Here is a 17108-nt window from a genome sequence, read left to right on the forward strand (position 1 = left end):
TGTTTCACTAATTTAAATGAATATTCTGACTGCAATAAAAACTTATTATTAATGAAAGGAAGACAACGACACATAAATATAGTGTATGTGACACCATCCAAAACAACAGCTGTAGTTTTCTTTTTTGTTTGTTTGATTTTTTTTGTTAACTACTTCAAGTTGTTCATGAAGCACTTTCTATTAATAAATGTTGCGTCTGCACACCTCTTCCCTGTTGTAGTTTCTATTACAGTTTTAAGTCCTCAGATACACTTTGTAGTGATTTAAACTTGAATAAGAAAAACACTCTTCAAATTGAAGCAATAACTCTGCAATAAGACTGTAAAAGATGAATGTATGGTTAAACACCAGTTAAAATTCAGGATTTTGTTGTACATTGATATTAAAAGAATGTAAGATAGACAACAAACAAAGCATTATAGTCTGGCTTTTTCAGTTTGTCAGTGTTACAGAAGAATAAACCTAAGCTTTTGGATGCTGAAGTAGTACTTTTTTACATATGGCCAGCAGATGGCAGCAGTGGATTTAAATTATGTGATGATGTGTGTACCCTTCAAGTTCTTGTTAGTGTTGATCATTATGTTAGGATAATTATCATTGATGATGTGTAAGTTTATTACTCTCTAATATTATCTGCCTGTTGCGTGTCAGGACTAATGTTTTCCCAAGTAGTTCATCTAATTAGGACAGTTCCTCTGTTTGGATATACAGTTATCTTCTTCATTATGGCAAAGACTTGGGGATGGAATGAGAGCGATGATCTTGGTCTAAGAACAAAAAAAGGAAATATTTTGATAAGACTGGAGCCATGGATGTCTTCTCATCTGCAAACGTGTATGATGATAATGTGGCATACTGGAGTTGTATTAAATGCTTCTCTAACTGTGAATCGTGGCCATTTCACAAGGTGTGAGACCGGTTGTTAAGCAGCTACCTTCTGTAACCCTAAGCAACTTTAATGATCTGAGTAAGATTACAATTTCTATCAATGTCTGTTTTCATGTCTCATGGTCATTTAATACATATATATTATAAAGTGTTATTTAAAGAGTTTGTCCTTAGTGATCTTTTTCCTCTCACAGAGCTTTCCTTAACCTTCACATACATCTAATCCCAACTCTTTACAATGGTTAAACTTACCATTAGTTTAAAAGGCAAATGTAGATAAGTACCATAGTTATGGTTCTGTTTAGTTTGGTTTTGGACTTGTCACTATTCAGCCACCAGCAGTTATCACAACAGCTCAGTCTGCCTCCAGCCACCATCCCCACTCTAGATTATCTCCACCTGTTCCCACTAATCAGTACTCAACTCACCTGTTCACAGCCTACATATACCTGCCTCTGTCTACTAATCTCTGTCAGAACGTCTCACTCTCTCCTGCTAAGGCTGCCTGTATCGGTATGCTGCACTTATGCCTGTTTCCTTCACTACTGGATCCTATGTTCCCTGTGAGCTGAACTCTTCTAGCTGAGGTTGCTCCAGTGCTACCCGTTTCTGTCTGTTCTGGTGGTTCTCCACACTGCCTTTTGAATCTGTCAACATCTACATTTCCTGGTTGTCTGCTCATACCTGCAAACCAGCACAATCAAGCAGAATTCCTCTGCCAAGTCAGTAACTGTTTTGCCTGCTTCATCTGCTATTATTTACTTCTTCAATAAACTTAACTCTGTGTCTGGCTGCATATCGGGTTCACCTATGGAAAAACCATCACAGATCAATCTAGGTATTGGCAGTAAATAGGCAAGTGGGTAGATATTCTGTATCCCATTTAGTTTACATAAAAAAGACATACAACTATATGCATATTAAAAATTCAAGTTTATTTTGATAAAATAATGAAACACAATGTGTATTTACCTCTACATAAAATCAATCAATAGGACATGTCTTGTTCTCATTAGCTCTGAGCAGTAAACCAAAAATTAACCTAAGATTAAGAAAAATGTTAATCTGAAAGAAGTTGCATTTAAATCAAATGAATCAAAGCACATTATTATGAAAATCAGAATTTGTAGGGTTTTTTTCATTACTTAAGTCGCTTTTTAATAATCCAACTCTTCCTAATATAAACATTGAATCGTGATAATTCTGCAGACATTGAAACAATGTGTGTCTAAAAACATAAAATAGAACAATGGAATATATAAATCTTATAAGACAGATGGCATGAATGCTATTACTATCTTGCCATAAGATGTTTCTTAGTGTTTTTTTCTGGTCTCAAAAGAATGATGAAACATTTTGGAGCAAATATGCAGAAGAGTAAACCATAACTTGAGGCCAGAATGGCAAAAATTTCCACAGCAACTGCATATTTTCCAGGTGAACTTACATAAGCAGGAACAAAAGCCACCCAGACGGCACAGAAAATCAGCATGCTGAAGGTGATCAGCTTGGCCTCATTGAAGTTGTCTGGGAGCTTCCTGGCAAGAAAGGCCAAAAGGAGGCTGGTGCAGCCCAGGAGGCCAATATAGCCCAGAACCAGAGAGAAACCAACCAATGAGGCCATTGCACACTTCAAGGTAACCTGTAAACCAGCGACCTCGAAGTCAGGCTTAGGCTCTGGGGGACTAAGAGACAGCCAAACAATACAGATGATAACCTAGGAATAAGAAAATAAAGTGTTGCACCAGTCATGTTTATAATGTTATTATCGAGTGGCTCATAGAAGTGTACACATTGTTCAATTTCTTTAAGATTTTTAGCCTTCCAAAAGATCCAAAGTGGAAAAATTAAAAAAAAGATGCCTTCAAGTTAATATTTAGATAAACGGAATTAGTTTTGACGTATTCAACCAATGTATCCTGCTGTTATAGCTGTTTTTTGTTAAAGCAGAGTTTATGCTACAATATATGTAAAATGTCGTTGCTTGGCTCATGAAGTCACAACAAAAAAATTTGATTTATTATTGGAATTTGTACACAAACATTATGAAAAATAAAATATACCTATACCTGTATGGATGTGAAGAAGCAGACAGTTCCTCTCTGCTGTCTGGGACCAAACCACTTCATAAGGGCTTCAACACCAGGCCGCGCTGAGCGGAATGCTGCCAGAACCACAATTGTCTTAACTTGTAGGCAAGAAACACAAAGGACAAAGCTGATCCCAAAGGCTGCCTGCTGGAACCGACATGACCACACAGAGGGGCGGCCGATGAACACCAGCGAGCACAGAAAGCAGAGCTTCAATGACAGCAGAAGCACGAAGCTGAGTTCTGAGTTGTTTGCTCGCACCTTAAAGTGGGAAGAAGCAAGAATGCATGTATATTGTTAAACTTTTTTGACACATTTTTTATAAGTGTTTTGGCCTTCATCTGTCCTTTTACCATCGGTGTCCGACGGTAGAAAACGAACACAGCAAACACTGCCACTGTCACTGCCACACCAGAAACAGCTACTGCTGTGAGTGTGATACCCAAAGTTTCATTATAAGAGAGAAAGTCCAGCCTGCGAGGGATGCAGGCACTACGTTCAGTGTTGGACCAGAACTCAGATGGACATCGGTCACACTGAGTGGAACCTGGACAAAGAATGTACAAACAGAAAAGCCTATCAATTAAAATGTGACAGAAAGGCTGAAATGGGTTTTCTCTTAAGAATCCTTCCTCACCAGTTTTGTTGCTTATCTCACCATCAGCACATGGAATGCAGTCAAAACAGCAGATGGGTTCTCCTTTCCTGCTTGCCATCCGTGTGCCTAAAGGGCAAGTTTCACTACAGACGGAAACAGGCACCTGAATAGGATTTAACAAGACATTATTGTTAAGTGTAGGTAAAAAAGAAAAGAAAAATCTATGAGAATTGAACAATTTGAAGTAGATTACCTGACTGGACCCTGTGCTCCACTGAATTGCAGATTCATTAAGGTAGAGTTCAAAGCCATCCACACGACCGATCAAAACCAGCTCGACCTCTCCATCAGGGTTACTCTGCCAGTTCACTAAGTCATACTTTGCTGTTATGTCAGCACCTTGAAAATAAAATCCTTCCCCCTGTGGGGTGGTGAAATTCACTTTTCTGAGCTGTTCCATGAGCTGAAAGAATCACAAGTTGGAAGAAAAATAAGTATCTAAAGGCTTTGTTTTTTTTTAAAAATGCATGCAACTGTTGGTGTTCCTCTTTTAAAGGGTATATACTGTCATAGAACCAGAAAGCCCATACATTTTCAAAGTATAACTTGACAGTTATTATTCTCTTTGTTGTTTTCAGATGAGTAATTTTAACATTCCATTTTCTAAAACAAAAATAGTCTGCTGGAATCCACCAATATGGATAGTAATCACAGAAGAGACAGAATTTCTTAACAACAAAAACTGTCTGGTAGGAGTATGTCGTGGGTGACTGTTAAGCAATGACACAAAGAATAGAATAGAAAATCCCTTTATTGTCCCAAAATGAGGAAATTCTGGTGTTTACAGCAGCAAAAAGAAAATATTTTAAAATGTTGCTGTAAAGATCATCTTATAAAAGTGTATGAGCTCACAGGAAGTAAATGGATTAGAAGAAAAGATTTCTCCACACCCAGTCCCTCCATCATAAAAATGTACTAACCACTGACTGGGATGGCTGGGCTCTCAGAGGAACTACCAAAAGCTGAAGGTGTAACCAGACAACTCAGTTTACGCCAAAGCTAAAATGGAAAGCTTAATCAGAGTTAGCCAAATTACTGAGCAGTGAGCGTCTCTCCAGTGGAAAAAGAAAACTTTATTTTAATTTAAGTGCTTAATTTTAAGTACTTTTACTGTAAGTTAACTTTTGTTCAGCACATACTGTGGGCCGGATCTATCAAAGGTTTGCGTGTATAAAAACGTGAGCTATTTCACTGCGCACGCTAAAAAATGTACAAACTGATCTATCAACAGCGTGCTAAAAGGATTTGGTCTTTAAAATGTGCTAAATAGCGCCTGTTATCCATTTAGTACTTTTTCTGCAATGAATATGCAATATGGGGCGTTTACACGCAAAAGTGCGTCTTGTGGGAGGAGAACATGTAAATATATTAATTTAGCACTCGCAAAGTGATTTATCAAACCTCAAAGCAATTTTGCTAACGTATTCTGACTCTATATTTAACACGTTTCAAAAGAAGGTGCAAATGGTCTGTATGCGTAATTGCGCACACATGGCAGCGGTTATTGTCGCAAGAAGGAGACATTGAAATGAAGCAAGGAGACGCAGAGAACGAATTTTTTCACTCCGTGTGAATATTTTTGGAATTAACGAGGAAACGATCATCAAAACATTTCGTTTATCCAGCATTGCCATTTTGGAGCTGTTGGGGGAACTCCGAATGGATTTGGAGCCAGCCACAAGGAGGACCCACACAATACCAGATATCACAAAACTCCTTGCAACATTGCATTTTTTTGCATCTGGGATCTCCCAATCTCGTTTTTCAGAAGTGCTGTCCGACGTTTTAAATGCCATGTCGCCCGGACGCCCTAACGGAGAGAACCCCGACCTCTGCGCCTGTGGAGCAACATGCCAATGCTGCGGGGATGCGTTTTTTTTTTTACTGCAGTGAAGTAGAAATTCAGCCACATACCACCTTAGGGAATAAAGGTTGCCAAAGTGTATATATATATATATACATTTTTTTTTTTTTTTGGAGGGGGTGGGGGTGTCACTGTAAGATTAAAATTTCTTAATGCACTAGTTTGTACAAACAACAAACTACTTTGCCGCAAAACACAAAACGCGCAAAACCATCATTTAAATAGGGCGTCTCCAACAGTTTTGCACCTGCCACCAGTTACGCAATCGCTCTTGTTAAATCACCCGCAAACCATGGTTCAGCCCCTCGCGCAAAATTCCAGTTTGCGAACGCAAATTACTGCACGCAAAATTGGATCTTGATAAATCCGGCCCTGTATGTTGCATACGGGGAAAATTTTTATTTTAGGACCAAATTACTTGGGAGAAAATATTTTCAGACTTACTAAGTTTTGCGACAGGATAAACCTATCTCTGAAAAAAAAAAAAAAAAAACATTTGGATAGTAAAATTACTTTAGTGCGGCCAAACTCCACAAATAAAACAGGGTGCTTATGTGGTGAAGTATGAGCATGAAAAATTTAAATATGCACAAACTAAGTATTGTTATCTTGTATAAATGTTAGCTATTCTGGTGACATGTTCTCAAAATAAAAATCTGAGAGGGGAAGGCTGACTGCAATTGACAACAGAGTTACAATGTGAAAACTAATACAGAAACTGCAGAAAAAGATTTAAAAAAAAAAATACTATTTTTTTTCAAAATGTTTGAAATGACAAAAAAAAAAAAATGCACTGATCATTGTAGTTAATTACTGGCCCGGTAGACTATTTCCAAATGCTGTTAAAGCCCTCAGTAAGCTGCGGGTTTATTTCTATTTCATCAATTTCAATTTATTTCAACTTTATTTTCTACTGCAAACAGACATTTTTTTTTTTTACTTTCTGCTCCTTTCCACATAAAAAAATATATAGATTTTTATGATTGACTCAAATTCAAGGTGGATCTAACCCTATCAAAACTTTAGTCATGGGTGGAGCTTATGTTAATATTTTGCCACGTAAAACTTTTACCTCCACATTTGGTTCTCTTTACTTTGACATTTTTTATCTTATAAATTCTAACCAGAAGGTAAATGGAACTAAACACGACCAACACACTGGGAAGAAAAGGCTGTAAAGAAATAATAGATGCCCTTTAAAACATGTGGTGAAAATCTGAAACACTTTTTCCCAGAAGTCTGAAACATGCAAAAAAATATTTACCTCTCTGGGTTTGATTTGATTTGTAAAGGAGCAGGTGACATTGTGTCCAGGTGAGATGTTAGCATCAGGGCAGGAAAGTAGAGAGTGTAGGGCATTAGCTGCTGCATAAACTGCAAGATAGACATTGTATGTCACCCGTAGCTGGGAGGTATCAGTGAAGAGATTATTCACAGTCCACAGGTTCTGTGTGCCGTTACAACGGGGGAGAGAAGCAAGCGCAGCTGTTGTACTCCCAGGACTACATCCGAACTCCTTTTCCCAGAATTCCTTTAAGAACTGATCATTTGGGCGCAGCAATGGGTTTAAATTACGAATGTAATTTTCAAATCCAGGCAGAGGTGAACTTCGAATGGCCACACCAAGAACACCACTGGCTACTTTTTGTGAAAAAGTACTTTTGCGAAGATCACTACTGGTGCTCCAAGCCTCACTTGCCAAAAATTGTTTATCAGTCACCTGGAAATAACAAAAAAACACATTTAAAACAAAATACTGTTCTCTTTTTAAAATAATGCAATTTCAGTGGCTTCCATTAGCTTTTTTCTCCTTACATTCAACTTCTCTAGTTGCAGGAACAGTTCCATCACATCAGTATACCAGGTGAAGATCAAAATCACCTTCACAGTTGAAGCCTGAATGGCAAGTGCTGCCCGTCTTGCGTCACTTACAATATTTTCCCTTTGGAGGGTCTCCACAAATGACAGACAAATCCCTGCCCCCTGAATTGCCTCCTGAAATACCTGATATGCAGAATATAAATAAATAAATAAATATATATATATATATATATATATATATATATATATATATATATATATATATATATATATATATATATATATATATATATATATATATATATATATATATATATATATATATATAAATAAATTTGAGAAGAACAAATAAGGGTTGCTGGATGTAAAAGAAAAGTCATTAGCAATTGCTGTAGTCATTTTTGAACAATAATGTCATTGACCCTTTGCAAAAGATATGCAAAGCATCAATTACTGAGAAATCCATAAAACCTTACAAATATTTAATTCCAAACTGTTCTTTGCTACATCTGTTTTATTACCCAACTTTTGCCTAGTAGCCTATTAGAAAACAAGATATTAAAATAGTATGATTTTCTACCAAAAATAGAATTAAAGGACCAACCTTCACAGCCATCAGTCCATAATCATTGTTTGCTACAACTGCTCCAACCCAGGTCCAGTTGAATTTTATAGCGAGCTGAGCAATAGCACGTGCTTGATATATATCACTGGCCATGGTTCGGAAGAAATTTGGGTATTGCTGTCTGTCACTTAAACTTGGGGAACTGGCTGTGTAGCTCACCTTAAGGCCAAACACACATACATAAATAAAATTAATATAATATATATAACAAATTAATAAATTTTGTATATCTACAAAAAAATAAAAACACAAGCAGATGCATTGTGATAAAAGTATAAAAGGTAAATTCCAATGAACTTACTAGAGGAACAGAAAGTGGTCCTAGGAGTCTGGACAGTATCTGGGCTGTTATAGAAGAAGAACCACCAATGATCAAAGGCACTGGCTGATCACCTGATAACATTACAAGATACACCATATGTACATTTTTCATTAAAATATCATATAATTTTTGACCAAACATAGTTAAGGATAAAAAAAAGTATAGAAATTCCAGATTAATCAGTCAACTTTGCCTGTTCCAATTCCTGTTTCCTTCTGATATGGAGGATTTGATTTACAGCTCACAGTGTCTCCACCAACCAATGTTAGGGCAGCCTGTAGAGCCCAGTCAGGGAGGGCACAGCTGTCATGAATATGGTATCCTAGCTTAACGCTTGGTAGGAGAGTGGAGCTGTGGTTGATCTCTTCCAGAGCAAACACCATGGCATAAATGTACTGTAATGGTAGATTTTGTAAACTAGAGGCAGAGGAGATATAAAATAAAAGGGATTTAAAATATAAAAAAAGATTATCATAGTGGAAAACTTCAAATAATGGTGCATACAGTGGCTTCCAAATTCATTAATTGCCCTGGAACTTTTTTCCTTTTTATAAATCTGACATAAGTAATATAGTGGACACTGCAAAAGCAACACATATAGGCCTACAATCTCGAATACACCATCTTCATCATGAAACATGCTGCAACAGCCTCATGGTGTGCACATGCTTTTTGTAAGCAGTTACAGAAAGATTGCCAGAGTGGATATGAAAATGATTGGAGCAAAGTACAGTGCAAACATTGAAAAAAAACCTATCAGTGACTGACAAAAACTGACACTGCCATAGAGGTTTACCCAGACAAATACTCTAAACATACAGCTAAAGCTGAAACTGGGTTCCTTAAACCAATGCAAGTTCATGTTACAGAATGGCCTTGACCCAAATTGAATCTTTAGCTAAACCAGATGTTTTATGCCTACACAACTCTAACTCAGATCTGCCTGAGCTGGAGCTATTTTAAAAAGTAGAATATGTCAGTGGACGTGCAAAGATTTGTAGAGACATCACACAAAACTCTTGCAGCTTTTATTATAGTGAAAAGTGATTTCTGCATGTATCAGGGTCTATAGGCTGTACAAGTAAGGCTTGAAATGGTTGTACATTACATTTTTTAGATACTTATTTGAAAGTTATTGTAAAACTTTTCCTTTCCCTTTACAATTATGCGCATATTCTGTTGTACAGTATAATCTAGTTGATGGAGTTAATACAATTTAAAATGTTGTTGCATTAAAATACTTTTACTAGGCTCTGTTTACAGAAAAAACAGGACACATTAAATATAATAATAATAAACTATAATTAATAAATAAATAATAATAAACTGTCAACAAATCAAAATAGCGTTCTTACCCTGTGCAAGGTTTGTTGTCAGGCTGCCGTGTGAATCTATAGTCCTTAGCAGGAGGCATGTAACGAATACTAAAAAGCCCACCAATGATTACATCGCCATCCTCAAACAAACCTCTATTGCTTGGTGCTCCCCATCGAGAACAGTTCAGTGACTCGGCAATCTGTATACCCATCCGTAGACCTAGCTGTTGGCCCACAAGCCACATAATAAGCAAGAAAGGCGCCGAGCTGGTCCACACGAAATAGGATAGAAAGTACATTGATAGTGCTGATCTAGATTCTTCAAATGTAAACGTTTAAGCATTAAATACCCTTGAAAATAATAATCTGAAAAAGTATGTACTGGTCCAGAAAAATAAATATTTTTACAATATAAAAAGTTTAAATTAGTCTTATGAACTGAACAGAGAAAAAAAGCTCATCAAACAGTGCTTTCAACCACTACCATTAAACACCCCCCCCACTCAGTGTGGTAGAGATGATGCTCTACTACTTATCACTACAGCTCTAAGTTAAGCCATGGCAACATGATGACGCTCTATCAAATTATCGCTCTCAAAGGTAAAGGCAGAGCAGTGATGCCACTGACTGACAATAATGTGAATGAGAGAAGTTGCAAAAATAATAACAGAGTAAAATACTAAATGTTGGAAATATTTAATAGTTACCTCGATATGATTACACCCACAAAAACAAAAAAACAAAAGTATTTTAGTTTGTGTAAGAGCAATACTGCTTTGCAGCTCATGATGGTGTCAGTTTATTCCTTTGAAGATTTAGTTTTTTTTTTCCTCAAAACCCTGAATTGACCTTTTTGTCATTTAAGTTTTATCAGGAAAGCCAATATTTCAATTAGACCTCTGTCAATAAAAAAAAAAAACATGTCCAGTTCCTATTTTTCCACTCTATATAGGAACTAGAGAACAGACAACTTAAAAGAAAAAAAAACACTTAGGCTGTTCATTAGTTTGCTCCTTGGTTGCTAGTCCAAGACAGTCAGATTTTTAGCAAACACATGCAGTGTGGTGCAAAATCAAACATTAGGTTAATTCGACCAATTGATTTAAATTTTTCCTGAATGGTTTTACAAACTCTCTCCAAGATCCCCAACACTTGTCATTATACTGCTCAAGTCTCATGACATATCATAATATGACAAGTAGAGTCTAACTTGAAGAAATCTAAAGATTTAATTAGTTTTGAGCTGACGATTATTGTTAAGATCTCCAAAATCTCAGGGATTCCCTTTTTTATCATACCGTATATTGTCACAAATTACCAATTTTACCAACTTTTTACATCATCTATAACATTGGACTTAAATCTTTGGCCATAGGCAAAACAGGTTATTAACCAACATGACTGCTTGCTTTCCAAACCATTTTAAATCAAACGTTAATTGTAGCATAGGTCCACGGATTACTTAATCTAGTAGGATTTTTGTAGGCAACATTACCAATCACTACTTGTAGTGGAATCTCACTGGGTTGTGCTTATTAAATTTCTTTCCATCTTGCCTCTGTGCTGTGTCGCAAATATCAATCTGTGGGCTTCTCTGTGCCAACTGTGCTCTGAAAATTTTAATTCCTCTTATTTCATATATTGATTTATGCTATTTACTCGCTATAAAGGGTTTCACTCAGCCTGTTTCACCTGCAAGACCACACAGTTCCCCTGCATGAGGATGTTTGTTGACCAGACATACCTTCTCCCCATAATAAGCCAGATTCTCTCTCAAGGTTTATCCATGCTACTGTTTAACCGAAGGGGCTGTAATTTGTTTTGACTCTGACTACTTTCCATCATTGTAAGTAAGTGTTATGGTTCTCCCCTTTTGGGAGTCTGAGTTTTTAGTTTTTTTCAGTTATTTGTTGTTCTGTTTTGTTGATCTTTGGTTTATTTTCCATTATATTCAAGCAGTCTTTAGTTACTCTCTGTTTGCCCGTTGTGCTTGTTTCCTTTCCCCTGGGCTTCCTTCTAGTTAGTTCCACTCACACCTGCTCCATATTCAGCTCATTAGCCCGTCCTTTGTTCTGTTCCCCTTATATAGAGCACATCTGCAGTCACTCAGTGCTGGTTCATTGTTGGTTTTTAGTTGCTTCCTCATCTCTGTCTTCCCAGGTGAGCTTTCCCTGACATTTTCTAATCTTTTGGTTGTTGTATTTTTGGATTTTGCCTCAGTTCTGTCATTAAATCAACAAGATTCAACTCTGCCTCCTGATCTCTGCATTTGGGTCCTCAAAAACATCCACCGTGACAGTAAGGGGAACACACTCCAGATCCAGGTCCAGATCAGAACAGAGCTGAATACTGTGCAATAAGGACCTACAGTATGATGAACGGTTCCCTTTGTGTAAAGATAAAAAATTAATAAATAACATGCTGACTGAATGAAATCCATTGATCTTTGTTTATTTAACTGGAGTAAATAGTTGAATACCTTTTTCTCACTACAATTAAAATACTTGCCAATGTTGGGCAATGAAACACTTAATAAGAATATCCTTTTTATTTCATTGGAGGGAGTTACATTAACACCTTGCTACAGCCAAGTTTCTGTGAGATAGAATAAATCATTATGCAACACAAAATACAGAGATCTTTTGTCCAATCAGGCCCATTTAACTGTGTAATTTCTTGTTTAGTTTGAGTCATATTCATTCATATTAGAATTTCAGGTTTCCCCACCTTTACATTTACATTTTATACCTTTTCTTTATCCGTGGGCAAGACACTCAGTGGTTTATTGGTATGGTAACAGTATAATCTTTCTGTGATTTTCATCAGTCCTTGTGTCACGAGCAGCATCTGTGAACAAGCCATCAGCATTTGGACCATCGGGGCATCTAACAATCTAACAGGGCTCAGGCCTCGTCGACCGACTTTGTGCCATTTGCTAAATCTAGTAGCTTAGAAAATTTTGGGGCAATTAAGAATATCCCATAGTACTACTAAATTAATTTTCAGTCCTAGCCCACATATGTAAATCCAACCTGTCTTTAAGACATTAACTATAACAGGCATAAAATGTCATCACCACTACTATTATCAAAATAGGTCCTATTTTTACATATGCAACACAATCTATATTAGGGAATATTTGATCAATAGTACAAACTTTAGTTGCTTTAATAACTGAATAAGCTGCTTTTAGTGTTTTACAGCCACTAACCTTTTGTAAATGATGTCTTCAGAAAAGCCTTATTCTTATTTAACAGAAATAAAGATCAACTTCAAACCCTCATTTATTGATCCTTTAAAAAGAACAAGTATTTGCCCTCATGGAAACAAAACAGTGCCTTGTTGTCATGGTTGCTGTGAAAGTAAGTTATCACACAAACAATAAACATTTTTCTTGTAGAAAAATGTTAATACACAACCAGCAAACACTACAAACATTGTCTTTATTACTCCTCCTTAATTAAGAAAAGAGATTAACCGTAATATTTGATTTAAAAAAAAAAACTCCTCTTAAAACATGTTTTTTATTACAGCAATCTTAACATCCTCTCTATAGTGTAGCTACATTATGATAAACAGTTCCTTATGGTAACATTTTTATATTCCTTCATTTATATTTTAATGTTGAACTTCAGAGCAATCTAGAGATAGATATATAACATGACTTATATCAGTATATTTTTAAGTTTAAAATGCACTGCTCACCACAATTGTTAATTATGAATCCTTGTAATGACTTTTTATTCAAAGTTCTAGTTGTTTTAAAATTAGCATATATTGTGCTCTGATTCTATATATGGCCAGATTAGAGTAGTTATTTATCATAATAGCCTTTTTTTTTTCAAGATGAAGACAGGCTTTCCCGTCATAAGTATAATTTTCAAAATAATTGAAAAATAAATAGAAAAATTTAAGCTCAATTTGCATGAATACCTAGGTTAAAGTGTTTATAGAAAATTTTCTTAATAACCAGTAACCATGGCACAGATAGTATGTAATCAACAACCCATTCCTAATAGTAGTTTATTATCTAACTTAATAGAGAAGATTAGATTAAAGTATTAATCAGTTTTAAGGCTTTTCACGTCTACATCACGGGTGCTAAGAAGTATGTAGCTACTGTGTTGTTAACGCTTGATGTTCAGGCTACAAAAGGCATCTTATTTAAGCTTGCTTCATTACAAATACTCAATATGACAGAAGTTGACCAAGGAACATTTAAAAATTAAAATACTTTTGCCCCCTTTGATTCAGACAGCATGATACAGTTCCATTATAGATAGACATAAAGATGTTGTCAGTTCTTGCCATCTGCTTTGCATTCTTTGCTGTTACAGCTAAGTACGTAGGAAATACTCTTCATGCCCTCCTTTTTTTGGCATCTGTCACTGATACAATTTTAGTTAGCCATCTGTTTAAAGACAAGCATGTGCATTTAGATAGACTTGGCATTACGCACTGCAAGACAGACTTGGAGAAACAAACATTGTAAACAATGTTTTCCGAACACATATATATGTGCTTTCTCTTTAACATCAGCTTTTCCAGTTTTATTTGAGGTCCTTCAAAGAAAACCAAATCAATGTATTTTCATTTGAAAAAACAAACAAGAAAAAGATACATGAAAAAAAACACTAAAGGAAAACAAACTCAGTTTGCAGAGGGTAGAGGTGCTGAACAGCAGGTGTGCAACCTATTATCCTAATTATCATTCATTTTACACGCAATTACATCCAATTATTACAATTACAGTGAGGAAGCACATAGGGGAAAAACAAATGTTCCATGTTTGTTTATTCAATTCATTTTTTTGGTTTGTAGATAAGTGAAACATAACATATGCAACTATTTCTTAGACTTAGACAGACTTTATTGTAATTTTTTACAGTGTATACAAAAAGAAATTACGTTCAGTACAGCTCTCAAGATATTTTCATTTTCTAAAGTGCAGCAGTGACAAAATGTAAGCAGCAGTGAAAAATGTAAACATATGACTGTATACAAGTTACAGTTTCCAACATTTAGGGGTTTTTTTGTTTGTTTTTCTTTAATAACCTCATTTTATGCAACTTTCAGTAGTCTAATGGCAGTGGGGAAGAAGCTGTTTTGGATCTGCTAGACCTGCATCAGATACTATGAAGCCTCTTCCCACAGGGCAGCAGGGAGAACAGTCCGTGGTGGGGGTATGAGGGGTCATTTATGATATTACGGGCTCAGGACACGCAGCACTGGGATGAAATGTCTTTAATGGAGGGAAAAGGAGCCCCGATGATCCTCACTGCTGTTATCATCACTCTTCTCACCTTCTTCCACACCACACAGTGAGACAGCAATGGTTCCCACACCGGGAGCTGTACCTGGGCCAACACATTTCATTTTAATCGCTATAGACATGTGGACAAAATAAAACCGAACTCTCCAACAACTTTAAAGTTTTTTCAGTTTTTTTCAACAGAACAGGAATGACTATTTTGCTATTGCAATTTTAGGGAGTCACAAATACATAGTTGTACTTAGTTAGAAAAAGTCAAAGTATTTATATATGTATATGATCCCGTTATTAATGTTTAAGCAAAGCAGTAGTACACTACTCACAAAAATTAAAGGAACACTTTGTAATCAGAGTATAGCATCAAGTTAAATAAACTTCTGGGATATTGATTTGGTCAGGTAAGTAGCAGAGGGGGTTGTTAATCAGTTTCAGCTGCTTTGGTGTTTTTGAAATTAACAACAGGTGCACTAGAGGGGCAACAAAGAGACGACCATCAAAACAAGAATGGTGTTACAGTTGGAGGCCACTGACATTTTTCCCCTCCTCATCTTTTCTGACTTTTTTTTCACCAGTTTTGCATTTGGCTAGGGTCACTGTCACTACTGTTAGCATGAGGCGCTACCTGGACCCTACAAAGGTTGCACAGGCAGTCTAACTCTTCCAGGATGGCACATCAATACATGCCATTGACAGAAGGTTTGCTGTGTCTACCAGCACAATCTCAAGAGCATGGAGGAGATGCCAGGAGACAGGCAGTTACTCCAGGAGAGCTGGACAGGGCCATAGAAGGTCTACAACCCATCAGCAGGACCGGTATCTGCTCCTTTGTGCAAGGAGGAGCACTGCCAGAGCCCTACAAAATTACCTCCAGCAGGCCACTGCTGTGAATGTCTCGGACCAAACAATCAGAAATAACAGACTTTATGAGGGTGGCCTGAGGGCCTGACGTCCTCTAGTGGGCCCTGTGCTCACTGCCCGACACCGTGGAGCCCGATTGGTATTTGCCACAGAACACCGGAATTGGCAAGTCTGCCACTCGTGCCCTGTGCTTTTTACAGATGAGAGCAGGTTCACCCTGAGGGTCTGGAGAAGCCATGGAGAACATTATGCTGCCTGTAACATCGTTCAGTATGTACGGTTTAGTGGTGGTTCAGTGATGGTCTGGGGAGGCAAATCCATGGAGAAACGCACAGACCTGTACAGGCTAGACAACTGCACACTGACTGCCATTAGGTATCGGGATGAAATCCTTGCACCCATTGTCGGACCCTATGCTGGTGCAGTGGGTCCTGGGTTCCTCCTGGTGGATGACAATGTCCGGCCTCATGTGGCGAGAGTATGCTGGCAGTTCCTGGAGGATGAAGGAATTGATACCATTGATTGGCCCCCACACTTGCCTAACTAAATCCAATAGAACACCTCTGAACATTATATTTTGATCCATCCGACGGCACCAGGCTGCACCTAAGACGGTCCAGGAACTCAGTGATGCCCCTGTCCAGATCTGGGAGGAGATCACCCCATGTCTCGCTAACATATTGTGGCTTCAGCTGAAGACCAGTGTTCCTCGACTATCAGACCAGGTGGTAGGGGAGTAGGGGAGTTGGATGCTTAAATCATCTCTGGCACAGGGATTTGACGTCAGGGGTGTCACTCTTACTTCGTCATTGACATTTGATCTTCAACACTCAAAGAGTTAAAAAAGTGCCAGCCATGCCTTTTTAGCTCATAGGGCTAAAAAGACATTGACTGTCCCTGTCCACATAACACTAACACTGGGTATGGATCCAGTACATTTGATTCTGTCAATCTGTTGAGAAACTTTTGGTCTTACCATCCAGGTGGAGGTTAGTTTGACACTCACTAGGTCTGCCTACATTAGCAGGTTGTTGTAATTTCAGTCTTGTAACTTAAAAGAATTAAAGCACTGCTATTAGTATTTTTGTACTACTGTAAGTACCAAAGCAGAACTACAAAAGTCTAGTACACCACAATGGTATGAACCTTTTTTAACAACAAATTATTCACTAAACGTTTCATTAGGCAGTTCATAATATTCTACCTTACTAAGACATCAGAATGAAATGACCTTTTATTCTGTTGCTTAAAACAATTTTAAATTTTTTTTTTATGTAATTCTGAAACTTTAACTGATTCAATATCTATCAATCAATCCATTTTCTATACCCAGTTCTCCTGTACAGGGTTAGAGTTCCCTATCTCTAGAGGTCTACGGGTGGGAAACAGTATAC

General features: G+C 37.1%; 1 protein-coding gene across 2 annotated transcripts; it reads right to left on the minus strand.

The window, feature by feature from the left end:
• Positions 1-1809: 1809 nt before the first annotated feature.
• Positions 1810-10078, minus strand: LOC119788822 (extracellular calcium-sensing receptor). 2 transcript variants are annotated; one of them, XM_038293469.1, is made up of 11 exons: positions 9624-10078; positions 8462-8685; positions 8248-8339; positions 7926-8105; positions 7316-7504; positions 6765-7220; positions 3830-4039; positions 3616-3739; positions 3332-3525; positions 2958-3239; positions 1810-2530 (listed from the first exon to the last, which is right to left on the minus strand). In XM_038293469.1, exons 1-11 carry the CDS (start codon positions 9881-9883, stop codon positions 2183-2185), a joined length of 2559 nt encoding a protein of 852 aa, XP_038149397.1. In that variant the 5' UTR covers positions 9884-10078; the 3' UTR covers positions 1810-2182. The 2 variants fall into 2 exon arrangements, with proteins under 2 accessions (XP_038149397.1, XP_038149396.1); XM_038293468.1 differs by having other exon boundaries at positions 1810-2605.
• Positions 10079-17108: the final 7030 nt, after the last annotated feature.

The sequence above is a fragment of the Cyprinodon tularosa genome, unplaced genomic scaffold (genome assembly GCF_016077235.1).
Source record: "Cyprinodon tularosa strain WSP-4 unplaced genomic scaffold, ASM1607723v1 ctg327, whole genome shotgun sequence".
NCBI classification, from domain to species: domain Eukaryota; kingdom Metazoa; phylum Chordata; class Actinopteri; order Cyprinodontiformes; family Cyprinodontidae; genus Cyprinodon; species Cyprinodon tularosa.